General features: G+C 39.4%; 1 protein-coding gene across 1 annotated transcript in view; it reads left to right on the top strand.

Moving 5' to 3' along the window:
• The window catches only part of wu:fb59d01 (uncharacterized protein LOC322379 homolog), a 61,512-nt gene that overhangs the window by 19,178 nt on the left and 24,909 nt on the right, over positions 1 to 17,425 (top strand). Inside the window, exon 4 of the mRNA XM_051929492.1 lies at positions 15,243 to 15,434. Coding sequence (XP_051785452.1) covers positions 15,243 to 15,434 — 192 coding nt within the window. The remainder of the gene's footprint in view (positions 1 to 15,242; positions 15,435 to 17,425) is intronic.

The following is a 17,425-nucleotide window of genomic DNA, read 5'->3' as shown; positions in this document are numbered from 1 at the left end:
CTTCTTCCCAATGTCCTCTTGGATCTTTGAAAGGTAGGGACTCTAATAAGATTTTATATATTGCGGAAATAGTGTTTGTTTCCTCGAAATTGAGCAGTATTTTTTCCAGCATTGTGGAGGGTGCAAGGTGGGGGAAATCGGGCAATTTCTGTTTAACAAAATTTCTAATTTGAAGATAGTAAAAGAAATGTGTAGCTGGGAGGTTGAATTTTGAACGTAATTGTTCAAAAGATGTAAAAATGTTGTCTATATAAAGATCTCTGAGCATTTTAATCCCAAAACTTTTCCAGGTATTAAAAACTGGATATACTTGCGAAGGTTGAAAGAGGTGGTTCTCTTGCAGAGGTGCCACTGATAAAAGATTTTCCATCTTAAAATGCTTTCTAATTTGGTTCCATATTCTGAGTGAGTAAAGCACAATTGGGTTACTAGTATATTTGCGATAACTTTCATTTATTGGAGAGCAGAGCAGGGAATATAAAGAAGTACTACAGGATTTTACTTCTATTGCGGACCAAGCCTGTGTATGTTCATTTACCTGTGTATGTTCATTTATTTGTGTCCAGGTTTTTATGGCTTGTATGTTTTCTGCCCAGTAATAAAACTGAAAATTAGGTAAAGCCATGCCACCTTCTGCCTGAGGTCTTTGTAGGGTCGCTCTTCGGATATGTGGGTGTTTTGAGTTCCAAATGAATGAGGTTATTGTTGAATCTAACTGTTAAACGATTTATTGATATATATTGGAATGTTTTGAAATAAAAAGAGAAGTTTAGGAAGGATATTCATCTTAACAATGTTAATTCTTCCGGCTAGAGTGAGATGAAGGGTTGACCATCTATGCAAGTCTTGCTTAATTTTTTCCAAAAAAAAATAAGGACTTGTTACAATGTGCATCATACAGACCAATTTCACTCCTGAATAATGATGTTAAGATACTCTCAAAAATCCTAGCTAGAAGGATGGAGAAAGTGCTGCCCTCGGTAATATCACAAGATCAAACTGGATTTATTAAAGGCTGACACCTATCTTCAAATCTCCGACGCTTGTTTAATGTTATATATTCACCAGCAAAATCAAACACCCCAGAGATATTACTATCATTAGACGCAGAAAAAGCATTTGATATGATTGAATGGAATTACCTTTTCACTGCATTGGAGAAATTTGGGTTTGGCCCGAATATTTGTGCTTGGATCAAACTACTGTATACCAATCCAGAAGCTTCAGTTTGTATTAATAACATTTGCTCAGACTACTTTAAACTAGAATGTGGTACCAGATAAGGATGTCCCTTGTCGCCACTGCTGTTTGCAATCGCTGTTGAACCACTGGCGGTTCACTGCCGAAATTCTTATCAGATAAAGGGGATTGTCAGAGAAGGACTGGAACAGAAAATTTCTCTATATGCAGATGATATGGTCTTATATATATCAGACCCAGAAAACACTGTGCCCGCTGTTGTAACAGCACTAACAGAATTTCAAAAGATATCTGGTCTTAGAATTAATCTGAATAAAAGTATACTCTTTCCAGTGAATTCACAAGCATATAATATTAGATTAGACACCCTACCTTTTACCATAGCAGATCAGTTTAAATACCTAGGGGTAAATATCACAAGTAAACATAAATTTTGTTGATAAAGAGCTTTTGGTGTCTGTATGTAAATATATATTTTTTTAAGCACAAAAATAGTTAATTATATCATAGAATGTACAGTGTAATAGTAAACTAAATGTAAAAACATTGAATAACACTGAGAAAACCTTGAACAACAGAGAAAACTAACATTGTAAGAGTTTGCGCTAGACCCTTACGAACTGCTCGATGTTAACTTTTTTAAGTTTTAAGCACAGGGAAAAAAAATTAAATGCCACTTCTCTTGTGAAACTTTTCAAACCATCCTCTACTGGCTTTAAATTCCTCACCTTCGCCACTCGAAGAAGGATTTTTTTTCAGCAAATCAGCATGAATCTTCGTGGCTTTCTCGCATATGATCGCCTCGCTTACGCTATCCCCTGAACGTTGTTTTTTGTTTAACCTCACTAGCAACAGTTTTTCCACCTCTTCCAGCACTTGAGGCCTCTGCTTGGTTAACATTATAACTCCTTTTGCAACATCAGCTGCTTTGTTAGGCCCTGTATACGCAAACAAAAGAAAATGGGAAACGGAGAATGGGAAATCATTGGCGCGTACGAATGCGCGTAGGGAAACTGGCCGCCAGTGTTTTTGTTTGCCACCAGAGCGTGTGGTCGTTAACAGATGCAAAATTTTGGCAAACGTTTTGATCGTATCCCGATCTGTACGTGTTCGGAAACGTTCGTGACCAGAGGTTCTACTGTAGTTTAAAGGCTCTCTGTTTACTTAACATTTAAAAGTTGTGATAAAAAATTAGCCATTTGACAGAAAAGGGCTTGGGGATGGCCACCCTGTATACAGAAAAATCAGCAAAAAGAAAAGAAACACGTCTGAACAGAAGCGGAGTTCAAAAGTAAACTGACTAACAGGTTGATTCTGGGTTATAAATATGGTGGATAAGAGGAAGAGGTAGAATCAAGACAGCTGAAACAGGAACTGATCTGACAGGAAGAAGGATTCTGGCTACTGGAAATGACATCATCAGGGGTTGACGGTAATGACATCAACAGTGGGTGGACCAGTGGTGATGTCATTGGGAGGCAGGGTCTTCAGCTGAACTGGACAGGACCAAGAGTAGAGAAGAATAGCAAAGAGCACCAACCCCTGGTCTGGGTGACAAATAATACTATTTGAGCCTGTAAACTGTCCCCCATGAGTGACATTGTACATTGCTGTATTTTGTCAGACAATTTTGGATGATATCACAACAATAGACAGACAGACAGATCAGGCACCAGCATCCCATTATTTGATTGATTTCGATGTGAATGGTATGTGAACTTGGTTGCCTCACTAGTCATTAGCATAAGAGAGAGAGAGAGAGATGTTATTAGTTAGGTAAATTTAATGTTAATGTTACGGACGTTTACACACATAAAGTAAAATTCTGGTATAGCCCCAACAGAATTTTCACCTAAAAACACCACGGCCATACTTTGTTATATAAGTTGACCTAAGTAAAGTAGTGTAGACCCTGTCACTTAAAATGCAGAGTTGCACAGTACAAATATACTGAATAGCATACAAAAAAGTAGCCCTAAATTATGACATACATGCTCTTGTGATAAACATAAAGTCATCTTATGAAAAAGTCTTTCCATGCCATCTGCAGTGTCAGTTGACACTCTCTGCATTGCTTACAGATCCAGAAGTGTTTTCACTAATTAAGGAATTGTGAGTTTCCCAGAAGCACTTGCAATAGGATAGATAGATAGATAGATAGATAGATAGATAGATAGATAGATAGATAGATAGATAGATAGATACTTTATTAATCCCAAGGGGAAATTCACATTTATATTTATATTTATATATTTATATTACATTTATATTATTCTATGACTCCTTTACATGTCAATTTATTTGAACACACATATTCAAGATGTGCTGTCCTAATAAATACAGCATACACACAGATGATTGAACTAAGAAAATGTAGAGGACATGTAATATTGCCTGCAGCAGTTTCATACTCATCCCAGGTGATATAATTGATTTATTACACCTGAGACACAAATTGAAAAATGTCAAAAATTTTCATATGGAAACAATAGAGCAGTAAAGCTGATGGCACACTCAATGAAAATGTATAGATACATAGATAGAAGACTCAGGAAAGAGATCACCATAGGTGAGGAACAGTTAGGTTTTATGCCAGGCAGAGGAACAACTGATGCATGTAATGTGGGTAGGTACAACACTTTTTTAGTATATTTGCTACCAAAGCGAGCACATGGGGTAAGTACAACACAAAAAAACAGAACACAAGTAACCCTCTTCAGAGAGACAGATGTCCAATCTATCATTGCCACCTTAGAAATATAATACAATAGTATAAACTACAAGACAAAATGCAGCAATAGATTATACCACTCACTGAATACAGAACTATCACATAAGGTATGAAGATACATCCATCCATCCATCCATCCATTTTCCAACCCGCTGAATCCGAACACAGGGTCACGGGGGTCTGCTGGAGCCAATCCCAGCCAACACAGGGCACAAGGCAGGAAACAATCCTGGGCAGGGTGCCAACCCACCGCAGGACACACACAAACACACCCACACACCAAGCACACACTAGGGCCAATTTAGAATCGCCAATCCACCTAACCTGCATGTCTTTGGACTGTGGGAGGAAACCGGAGCCCCCGGAGGAAACCCACGCAGACACGGGGAGAACATGCAAACTCCACGCAGGGAGGACCCGGGAATCGAACCCAGGTCCCCAGATCTCCCAACTGCGAGGCAGCAGCGCTACCCACTGCGCCACCGTGCCGCCCTATGAAGATACAGATTTGTTCAAATACATCAAAAACAAAGTAGAACCGATTAATACAAATGAAAAAAAAAACAATATCTGTCCATTGGCTAATTACAGAACCACACCCAAATTGTAGAAAAAGAGTCAGACAAGCCAGACACAGTCAGAGTCCCGAAGACCTTGGCCAATTAGCTGGCTCCCCTCTACTAGCCATTCTAAGCCATTCTACAGCTGAGTCAGTGCTGACCCTTCTACTCGATGATTCCAATGCTCCTTTATCTGAAATTACTTTTCCATAGCCAGGCAACCAACTTGGCAGTAGATCAGTGGCACCAAGTGCCACATGAGGATACTGAGAAGAGAAATAGAATAGGTGAGGGTTAGTAACAATTTATGCATATCATATTACTTATATTTTAGTACTAATGACTTACAACAGAGACACTGTATGCACTGTTAATCAGCAGCTCTAGTCAGGGTATGCTGAATTGAAGTAGTGAGTCTTCAGCTGGGATTTAAAAGCTGAGACTGAAGGGGCACCTCTTATATTTCAGGCAGACCATTCCACAGTTTCATGACCTTGTAACTAAAAGCTCAACCTCCCAGTGTCCTATTAATCCTTGGAATCATAAGCAGACCAGCATCTTGAGATCTCAGTGCACGTTTTGGTTTGTAAACAACGATAAGTTCAGATAAGTAAAAAGGGCCTTGGCCATTTAAGCCTTTATATGTTAAGTGGAAATTTTTGAAAACTGCCCTAAACTTAACTGGGAGTCTGTGTAAGGACTTAAGACCTAGAGCTATGTGTTCGTATTTTCTGGTTCTTGTAATAATTCTTGTAACACCATTTTGAATTAACTGAAAGCTGTATAAAGAACGATTTGAGTAGCCAGTGAACACCACATTGTAGTAGTCAATCCTACTAGAAATACACACACAAAATAATTTCTCAGTGTCCTGCATATTTAAAAAATGTCTTGATTTTCCAACTTTTTTAAGATGGAAACATGTTTAGATAGTTTTGAAATGTGTGCTTTAAATGACAAATAAACACTGCCTAGATATAAAATAATCTTTTTGAATTAGTCTAAGATTTTTGGAAAGTACTTTCATTCTATATTTATATGTACAGTATATAATATTCCAGTATTCCTGGCATTTTTAACTTTTCTGTCCTTTTGTACAAGTGCACCACTGACTCATGGATACAATTTCTGCGTACTGACGTCTCTTGTTACATCTGAGCACATTTTGCCTATCACTGGGTCTGTGAGTACTGCAGTCAACGCTGGTATGAAAACAAAATAAGCTGTGTAATCACTTTATTCTCTTTAGTGTTCAATAGATTACCCTTTTTAGTAACTAATATGTGAAGTTCGACTTAAAAAAATGCCTATGTTGTAATCTTTGGGTGCTACTATATAGTGTCATGATAGTCAGTTTCTTCCATTTTCTTCAGTTGGAGGGCCTGGGTCATAAACTTCAACTGTCCATTTTTTTCTCTGAAACAGGAAACTGTTGTACACAACCTTTTTCTTCAAAATTTCCTTAAGTCGGTCAACACAATAAGTATGTTGTGGCACTGTAACCGTTCCCCTGATATTCAAGGCTTAGTAATACTTTTATTGATGACTTATCTTTATGTATTTCAGTATCCTTCTGATTCTTTGTAAGACTGAAACTTCTATTGATGAGAATGACCTGACAGCCAATCTGATTACTGCTTTAGAATTTCTTTCAGGTGAAACCACAAACAAGGTGTGCCTTGGTTAATATTTAATAGCCCTCCTACAGGGAGCAATAAAACTAAACAGATTTTTTTATTTGATGGCATTAAGGTTATATGTGTCATGGTGGATTCAAAATATGTATCAAACTGATTGTCATTGTTTCACAAACGTTTTAGCTTATAATTTAAAAATGTTAGGCTTGGTTTCTATCACGACTAGAACAATAGAAAGTATGGTGCTGTACAAAGTACAAAGTATTCAATGGCTGTAAATATGTGGATGTTATAGACTTTGCTAAAACTTAAAATTCAGTATTAGATGACAATCACTTGTATTATTTGTTTTTTTTTCCCAGTAATGCATTTTGTAAATCCTTTTCCTGTGGTTCCTGGGCCGATCTAGTAAATTACAACATAAAGATGGCAGTCTACTGCACTATGGGGGGGAAGCCAAAATATTCAGAGAATAAAGAAATAAACACAGTTCTAATGTCCATGACTTCAAGAAAACTGTGTTTTGAAGCTCACCCTTTAGTATATTATTTTCAAAAAAATACACAAAGTTCTGTTTCTATGCGCTTTCTCAGTCACAAGTCATTTTTAAGTTCCTCTACTGCGGAAAAAGACATAAAATATTAGCTGAAAGTTCACAAAGCCAATATAATGGTTGCTAAGTAATTATCAGGACCTGTCCTTACTGAAGGTTTATGAGCCTGAATACTTCTGACAAGGTCCAAAAGTGTAAATGACTGAAACTCAAATGTTGTAAAAAGAGTGTACGTAATCATCATTACACATCCAAAGGACAGCCCTCTGCTCAAAACCGTGAAAGGCCTCGATTACTGTAACAAAGAAGGCATTGAACCACAAAAGATCTTCACCATGAAGGTGGCTGCTTTTCTCGTTGTCAGTTTCCTCTGGGTTTCACACACCTTTGCAACAAACGGTACGTTGTTTGTGCTTTTATTCGTCTAAAATGTATTCACTATTAGGTATAACAGTATATGATTTGAGTCACTTCCTGGGTGCTGTCTGTACAGATCTACCATGTTCTCCATTATGTCGTTGGGGTTTTTCTCTGGCAACTCCATTTTTATCCCACAACCTAAAGAAGTGCAGCTTAGATTAACTGGTAACTCTAAATTGTTTGATGTGAGTGAATGTTGGTGTGCATGTGAATATCTCCTGTCCAGTTGCTTGCGTCGCTTCATATTTTATAAATGACAGTTCTTGGGCCATCTGTGACTCTTCATTGGATGAGAAATGAAAGATGGTTTTGTGGAAGTGCTTGCTATGAAAAGCATATCAAACACTTAAAATATAAAATAAAATAAAGAGTAGCACAAATTCTAAAGTCATATTTTACTTTTGATATCCGCCCTGCTACTAATTGTGCTTTCATCTTCCACATTTCCTCCATTTTAGAGCAAACACTCACTCTCAGGCTATTACAAAATTTGTTGTATTTTTAAGCTACCACATTACCTTTACTTATTGTTCTATTCCTGCCTCCTTCATTTGAATTTGTGTCCTAGAATTAAACTTAGCATGCTGTAGTTATTCCTTTATAACATATATCATACAATATGCAAGAATTACCAATGAGCAGAATATTACAGTTGGTTGTCATTAGATATTTGTGGCTATTAAACTGAAAATCCCCTCAGTGTACAGAGGTTGCTGCTCACTAGAGCAAAACATTATGATCCAGAATACTTCACTTTGTCATGGAGTTTGAATAAGATGAAGGGGCCTATCCGATGCTGTAAACCTAATTATTTTATATTATACCGAATTCACAGTCGTGTCATAGTGTAATGTTTCCACTATGGATATATACTATCATAACAAAAAATATGGATTTTTACAATTACGGGTTCACAGAAGCTTAGAATTATTGTTAATCTGGGTAAACGGATGTGCATGATGAGTTATTCTGCATTTTTCTGGTCCGGCAGTCCTCGTTTTCTCCCTAAAAGTTGATAGTAAGGACGCTCAGAGGAAGAATTAGGTGGGAGGATGAGGGAAGGGGTCATGCATTATTAAGAATACCAGTAACAGTGCACTGTACCATAACATGCAGTGAATACACTTGACTTGAGCATTCATAGTGTTCATATTCTTTCTCTATACGTTATGCATTTGTTTGCTCAGACGTTGATGCCCTTGTTGCTTCCTGAGCAGCTCTTCTTTTCTCTACCCTAGTGGCCCACTTCTTCTCTTCTTTCATCTGCATCTTTTCGTGTTATAACTGATTAAGTCAGTGTTTGTGTTGCAATTACTTAGTACATTTTCTTTAATTTTTTACTTAAGATGGCACTTAAGTCTTCAATCTGCCTCAACAGTGATTTAAGATATGAAGAGGTAGGGGAAGTGACGGCAAAGGTGGTAGGAAATGAGAATGGCGCCTGTACACATGTGTCGCATTGCCGCCCTGCTGGCTGCTGCTGAGAGTTGATTTTAAAATAAAAATAAAAAGAAGAATAACCTTGGAGGTCAATCATCACCCTGAGTAGACATCACGTAGTATATGCGTACTAAATTTCAGGTCAATAGTTCAAATGGTTTGCGAGCTACAGGTGATTTAACATCCTGGACAGACAAACAGACAGCTACGGTAGCGTATTATATATAAAGATAGGCTGTAATTAATCTTTAAAGTAGACTAGTAAATACTAGAGAATTTTAATTTGTAGAAATCCGAGTTTAACGTTATGTGTTGTAGCCAACAGCCCATCTAGAAATCTAAACATCTAATCCATCCATTTTGTTTGCACAGAAATAATTTATTCATAATTTCTAATGTTAAACACCAACAGTAGCTAAACTCAAGAAATGTAAAGAAATGTCAAGAAGCCTGCCTATAAGAGTAGTCAATGGGTCAGCACCTGAGTACTGTATATGGAGACACTGGTGAAGCTCTAGACTCCTTCTCACCCACTCAAGTCTGCCAGGGAACAGCATCTGAAGATGCCACCTTTACATGGCATCAGGTCTCAATCCAGTCTCTTTTCTTGCGTGGTTCTGAGTTGGTGGAATGGGCTGCCCACCGCCATCAATGTGTTTAAGCAGCGATTGAAGACCCATCTGTTCTGTGAATACCTGTTGAAATTGAAAAGAAAAAAAAAACTTTGTGCTGCGATACTTTATATTCTTGGTTATTTGTTTAAATGTAATTGTTTTAAATGTTTAAGTTATTTTCACTTGTGGCAATCAACATTTGTTACCTGTTCTATTAAACTTGCTGAACAAAGAGGCCCTAGCCTAATGTTGATTGCTTACCTCTTTTGTAAGATGCTTTGGATAAAAGCGTCTGCTAAGCAGATCAATGTAAATGTAAGATTATTGTTTGACTGGGTTACTGCACTTCAGGTAAACAAAGCAAAAGGCTTTTTAGTTAACCTTTGCTGCGGAGGTCATTGCCCTCGAAGTTTCCTTCTCTTTCATGTCTCTACGGATAGTTAACAAAGACTCCTGGTGGCAGTTTTGATTTTAATTTGTTTGTAATTGGATGATTTCTTTTGATCTTAATCCATCTATAGCAGCGTTAGGCACATACCCAGATTAACATTTTAAAATGTCAGAAAATTTACTGACAAAGCTGGACTAAAACTTGTTCTTCTAAGCCTGGTGAGGCCAGGTTACCACCGTAATCATTCTGTTGAAGTTTGGGGCGATTTTTATTCATTGGATATACAGTATATATGCCAGTCATTATCAGGCCAGGACCAATGGACAGGTCTCCTCCCTTCTGCAGGCTTGGAGCTGTTTTGATGTGAAATAGTTTTTGACTTCACTATGTTCTGCTTTGGCCATTAATATCAGCATCAGCATGTTTTCTGTTCATATGGACTAACAGAGCTGTTTGATTGGATTGTGAGTCAACCCTCACGTGACTGACACTCTGGCCCTTGTCATATATCAAGGGGATTCACAACCCTCATATCCAGAGGGCCATTTCTACTCTGTCTCTTTTTTTCCTCTTCTTGTTCTTGCTGTTGTAGTTGCTCTTACCACTTAGTCCTGATTGTATGAGTTTGAGAACCAACTCTCTGGATTATTTTGGAATCATGTCTGTGTTTGATTATCCTTGATGCCTGTCTGTGGTTAGAGGGTATGCTAAATAACTGGTGGATTAATGCTGGTAACGTTTAATTTACAACATCTCTGAAGACACATAATTGAGATTCTTTTGGAGACCTGTTTAGGTTTAACAGCTGGTTCACTACAAGCCATAACTTTACATCTATTAGAACTAGTGTTGATAACTGAAATTCTCCAAACATTTTTTTGAAAATATGCCTAGTTCGCTTAGTCACCATCCATCCATCCATCCATTTTCCAACCCGCTGAATCCGAACACAGGGTCACGGGGGTCTGCTGGAGCCAATCCCAGCCAACACAGGGCACAAGGCAGGGAACCAATCCTGGGCAGGGTGCCAACCCACCGCAGGACACACACAAACACACCCACACACCAAGCACACACTAGGGCCAATTTAGAATCGCCAATCCACCTAGCCTGCATGTCTTTGGATTGTGGGAGGAAACCGGAGCGCCCGGAGGAAACCCACGCAGACACGGGGAGAACATGCAAACTCCACGCAGGGAGGACCCGGGAAGCGAACCCGGGTCCCCAGGTCTCCCAACTGCGAGGCAGCAGCGCTACCCACTGCGCCACCGTGCCGCCCGCTTAGTCACCATGTTTGCTGAATATTTTCCTGGAAATTCACTTTTGGCTGGCTTAGATAAACTATTTTTTCCTCAAACCCCTTGATGCTTTGACTGTCCAGCACAACATCATAGAACTGTAGCAGCCATGTTGGATAGAGATATTACAACCACGCAGTACTTTCACACATGCATACTATAAGCTTAGTCCACCTCACAATTTACAGAGCTGGCCAATCTGCTTCATGCATGTGTGATTTTTTTACCTGATAGGTACTCATGCTGGATTTGCTATCCTGCATGTATTTAATAAAATAATAATAAAAAACTTGCAATATTTTCATTTGAGGGGTACAATAGCTGACTATAATTAGACTATTATGAGTACAGATGGAAGCACTTTTAGCAAGTATGAACCACTGACCTCTGTACACTAACTCACTACCCACTGCATTGCATGGCTAGTTGTGCTTGCTGGCTGAATGCATACACAATTAGCCATGCGGCACTGCAGCGAGTCAAAACAAACCTTAAAGTTGCCATCCCCGACTCAAAATCATAAAACACACAAGACCTTGTTTAAATAATAATAATAACAAAACATTTTTACAAGGCTTTTCTATCGTCTTGATGGATGAAAAAACATGCAAAAAGTTTGCACCAATAGATTGGAGACAAAAAAGACTTTCCAGCTGCAAAAATTGGAACTATGTGAGTGCAAATATGTATATATATAATTCTTTTTTTTTACTTTGTGTTAGTTTGTGACCATTTGTTTTATTTTGGTTATTGTTCCATCTGCATTTGTTGTTTGAGGCACATCTTGCAGTGTTTACCACTGCTGCCTCACAGCTCATATCATACTGTATTTTTGGGCACAATAATCAGTCCAGCATAGTTGGCAGACACTTCCCTAGCCCTCAGGGACACTTAAAAAATCATTGCACCATTATAATCCAAGAACAAGTTCAGTTCCTCATTCCCCATTGACATCAGAGCATTTTGCAGAATTCTATGAAGTTCCCAAACATCAGACCCTGCTGGGTTCATTCATCATTACAGACAACCAATAGAATTTTTAACATATGAGCATGAGCAAAACCGTGGCAAAGCACTTTTATCTCATGCCAGTTCCTGGCTAGCCAGTGCTAGCCTAACTGTAGTACAAACATAGGTCCAGCTTTGGTTCTGGATTTTTCTCTCTTTGCTGCCCTAACTCCCCCAGAATCAGGTAATGCATTAAGTGGGATTAAAAAAGAGATCCTTATAAAGCACCAGCATGGCTCAAAATTAATAATCACTTCAGACAGTAGTGAAGGTGGCACAAAATATCACTGGCATCCAGCTGCCTTCTGTTCAGGGCATAAACAACACTTAGCTGCTGTAGAAAGGCAACCAGTATAAATAATGAGCTTAGCCACCCTGCACAGGTGAATTTCTCACTCCTCTCAAACAGTGCAGGACCACCAGAACTCATACCAGTCAATTTAGGGAAAGTTTTTATCCACAGGTCTTAAGGTTACTGCACAGCTGTTATGATCTGGCTTTGTTGTGGGGTTTTCCCTCATTTAGATTTAAACAGTTATATTTTGTACTTGAAGGTTAAGGATTCCATACTTGTTATTATTTTCTTGAACTTCTTAATGATTTAAGTGCTGTTTTAAGTGCCCTCTTTGCCCCCCCCTAATTGCCGCCATGTTTGAGAACCCATTGTTTGGTCCACAGCCTAAGTTTCTAGGGTGTAGCCACAGTGGTTGGGACCTGTTCATAATTGCCATGACGGTATTAAAGGTTGGCATGGGGGTTTGGGGGGGGGGGGGGGGGGGGTGATGTTCCTTGTCCAGTCTGCAGGTAACAAAAACCTGCAAAGATCCATTGTTGAATTTTGTCCCACGAGTTCCATTCGTTTTTGACCTGTTGCTTCTTCTATTGACTTTGACAATTCTTGTTTCTTCTACTGACTACCCAAAGACATTCATCAGACAATGCTTACGTAGGAGACGCCAGAGACTCCAGCAAACAATCAACTCTAACCTGATCCCCCCAACACCTGTATCAGAAGGTACAGCATGTATGCTGTCCAGAGCGGGCATCAATGTAGCGCACAAGCCTACAAACATGCTCCGCACAGTCCTTTTTAATGCTAAAAGCAGGAAATTGGCAGCAGAGACACGGAACGTGGTTTACAGCATACCATGCAATTCATGTCCAGCTGTATACGAGGGACAAACATCAAAAACATTTCCCACATGTATACAGGAACATTGCAATGTGGTCAGAAGCAAGGACCCATGGTCTCCGATTTACACATATTTAAGTTCGTCCAGACACACATTTAAATGGGAATCAGTGCAAGTAAAATTCAAGGCTAATACTAAAATTGCCAGAGAATTGGCTGGAACATGGCTATCTAATGAAAATGTCATTAACAGACATTTGGACATGAACCCAGCATATACAGGCTTGAAAAGAAAAAAACATGTAAATAATAAATAAGACTTTATGACCAAAACCTTCCAAACCCCACCTCACCAATTCTCTCCTCCACTCCTAATTTGTTATATATTGCCTTGGATTTTTGTAGGTCTAATCATTTTCCTCTGATGATAATTCGTGGTAGGAATCGAAAGTTTAGGAATAAATATTTTAAGATATGTGATTCATTTTCTTCCTTTGTGGATTTCCAGTGTGGACCACCAGGGTGTGTACAGCCACCCTATCCCAACACAGACAGGCTGACACAAGTTCCAGTCCAGCACACGTTTTATTTACAACTGGGAAGTGCTTTTCTCTGCTCCCCACAGCATAGTACATAAAGCATGGCACACTTGTTCTCTCTTCTTTCTCTTCCTCCCTTTGTCCTTCTCCTCTACTCCTCCAGGCAAGCTTTGTCCACCTCCTCCTGACCAGAGTGAGGCAACTCCTTTTATGTTGGCCCTGGTTCATTAATCAGACCTGGAATCTCTCCCAGATGTGGTAAAAGCCCAAAGTAGGACTCTGCAGCTCCCCCTGGAGGCCCCCACGGAACCCAACAGGGCTGTGCCAAACTCCAACTCCCCACATGCCCTACGGGAATCCATGGTGTCACAGCCGCCCAGGGGGGCTACCCTCTAGTGTCCCGGGGAAGGTATTGCCCTGCCGATGCTCTCTCCCCTGGTCCTTCCATCCAGCTGGTATCCCGGCTGGGTAGTGGCTTTGGATGACCACCACACCAGCTACAAATATGCAAACCGTATCATAGACCTTCGCTTTCATGTATGTGTATATATATGTATATAAATATACTGTATATGTAGATGTACAGTATATATACTATATATTTTACTATATATATATATATATATGTATATATATATATATATATATATATATATATATATATATATATATATATCCATCCATCCATTATCCAACCAGCTATATCCTAACTACAGGGTCACGGGGGTCTGCTGGAGCCAATCCCAGCCAACACAGGGCACAAGGCAGGAAACAAACCCCAGGCAGGGCGCCAGCCCACCACAAGGCACACACATAACACACACCAAGCACACACTAGGGACAATTTAGAATCGCCAGTGCAGCTAACCTGCATGTCTTTGGACTGTGGGAAAACACTGGAGCACCCGGAGGAAACCCACGCAGACACGGGGAGAACATACAAGATCCACGCAGAGAGGACCTGGGAAGTGAACCCTGGTCTCCTTACTGCGAGGCAGCAGCGATAACCACTGCACCACCCCATATATATATATATAGTAAAATAAGAGACACAAAGAAGAAAAAGAGTTTGGGATCCACCCTGCGTATTGTGTATAACTGCACAATAAAGGAAAATAACTCCAGAGTAATGCCTGGGTCAACATCCAAAACAGGACAGGGTGGAAAGGGAAGGTGCTTGGCTTTTATGGTTGTAGAGGAGGAAGAGGCGGGTTTGTGAGCGTTTAAGTCAGAAATGAGGTCAGAAGGTGGGCGTGGCTAGGAAGGGAATGAAGGAACTGGTTAAGGTTCAAGCAGGCTTCTGTTCACGTGATCTGTAGAAGAAGGAAAAGAGAGGTTACTGCACTTCATCAATCCCTGCCTTCGTGCTAAGCCCTTAGCCTGTTGTCCAAGCCCGCGAGTGTGACAATATATATTTAGAATTTCCTAATGACCCTGCTTTGGATAAGGAAGTTTGATGGATGAATGTATATAATTGAATTAATATGTTGCATTCTATGTGTGCTTTTTGTGTGTGTGTCTCATTTTGTCAGTATTTCATAACTGTCATTTTTACAATGAGATGTGCAAGTAAAAAGTTTATTATACTATGTACACATGACAACAAATTGGAACTTGACGGAAGTCAAATGAAGTTTGTTTTACATCACTTATTTCGTACTCTGGGAAAAACTGTTTTTCTCATTCACATGTGTTATTCTTTGTTCTCTTACTGTATAGCTTTCTGCAATGAAAATATGGATGAAGGAACTGGAAGCTCAGTCTTTCATGTGTATTACTATTCTTCAACTGACAGCACGTGCTATCCATTCATCTACAAAGGAGAAGGTGGAAATAAGAATCGTTTTGATTCTGACAAGGAGTGTATGAAGAACTGCTCAAACAAAGCTCAGGATACCTACCCTGAGGGAAGTAAGTGAAGCTCCTTTTCTGTCTACTGCACAATGAAATCCAATAAGTCATTAGCTCATTTTGTATATAGCTCCCCATTGTAGTTGAATGAGGAATGACACACTGGAGAGAATAAATGTTGGGGCACCAACCCGGTCGTCCCTGTTTAATTGTGAAAAGCTCTTTGCGTAGAGACAAAATAAACAGGCACTCCGTGGTGCAAATGATATCAAAGCTGAAAGCGTTAGAAATGGGTTTATACCCTTGGCCTGATCTATGCATTACCACAATTTGATCGCAGATCTTTGGTCTTCATGGCTTGGTTTTTGTTCTGACAAGCAGTGTGAACCGTCAACCTTTCTACCTGATGCCCAATCAATTCAAGTTGGCCACAGATGGATTCCAGTCAAGTTTTAGACCCATCTCAAAGAGAAGTAAAGCAGAGAAGATACACCCGACCACAATACAGAACGCTGCAGCAAATAATATATATAAAGGAGAGATTTCAGTTTTTGACTTTGAATAAATTTGCCTTTATGAAAACATGGGTTATTGAGTGTAGATTAATGGGCAAAAATTGCAAATTTGTTCATTTAAAGTTAAATCTATAACACAGTTAATTGTGCAGAAAGTGAAGGGGTCTGAATACTTCCTGAATCCACTGTAGGTAAGCAGGTATGTATGCAGGTAGATAGATATAGTAGATAGATTGATAGTGTAACCATCAGGGGGCACCACAATCACACCCAAACCAGTCACGAGTTCAAATATAGTCCCTTATTTATTAACAAACATTATTTTTACAAGCAGATTTAAACTACCAAAGTACAAACAGCCCAGAATTCAATCCTTTTCCTCCACACTCCTCTCGTCAAGTCTCATCCACTTCCTCCCGACTTTGACTCCTTGATGAAGCTGACGTGGCTCCTTTTATCTTTGACCCGAAAATACTTCTTGGGTAAGGACATTGTCAGTAGGGTTAGGGTTGGGACCATATCCCCCTGCAGCACCCACTGCATCTATGGAACCCAACAGGGCTCTGTCCTGGATCTCAAATTCCCATTAAGCAGGGCCGGATTAAGAGCTTTGGGGGCACTTTTGGTCTGCATCATCTGAAGTTTAGATTCTGAACAGTTCAAACCGGACTAAATAATTATTTTACTCTCGATTATAATAAGAATCTTATAATATTTATGTGAATTTTATATGTTGGGCCCCTAAAGTTTTGTTGTGTAAGAAATTTACAGTTTAAAAACGTAAGTATAATATTTTTAAAGACCAGTTTTTCAATGCTACACTTTTTCATTAAATATTGGGTCCACCATTTGGGGGCCCCCGAAATTGCGGGGCCCGTAGCATATGCTACATGTGCCTACTGGTTAATCCGGCACTGATTGTGGGACATGGTACCGGGTTGCTGGTGTCTCTCCTGTTTCTCTCAACATACTGGCCGCTCAGCCAAGTAAGGATTCTTATTCCCATCTGATCAGAGAGCCTGTCCTTCATCTTTCTTTTAGCATGGCGTCTAATACAAACATGGAATCATGCTCTGGGATGCCCATCCATTTCCTGCAACACTCACAATAGGTAGATAAACAGATACAGTCATATGAAAAAGTGGTATGTCATTCATTTCCTAGGAACATCTGTGTACTGGGGTGTTTTCCAAACAAATATTTTTAGTGAAGCAGTATTTAGTTGTATGAAATTAAATGAAATGTGAAAAACTGGCTGTGCAAAAATTTAGGTCCCCTTGTAATTTTGCAGATTTGAATGCATGTAACTGCTCAGTACTGATTACTTGCAATACCAGTTTGGTTGGATTAGCTCATTAAGCCTTGAACTTCATAGACAGGTGTGTCCAATCATGAGAAAAGGTATTTAAGGTGGTCAATTGCAAGTTGTGCTTCCCTTTGACTCTCCTCTGAAGAGTGACAGCATGGGATCCTCAAAGCAACTCTCAAAAGAGCTGAAAACAAAGATTGTTCAGTATCATGGTTTAGGGGAAGGCT

This window comes from Erpetoichthys calabaricus, chromosome 7 (genome assembly GCF_900747795.2).
Source record: "Erpetoichthys calabaricus chromosome 7, fErpCal1.3, whole genome shotgun sequence".
In the NCBI taxonomy this organism is placed as follows: Eukaryota; Metazoa; Chordata; class Cladistia; order Polypteriformes; family Polypteridae; genus Erpetoichthys; species Erpetoichthys calabaricus.
The sequence above is the reverse complement of the archived record's forward strand: the minus strand, read 5'-3'. Positions and strand labels throughout refer to the sequence as shown.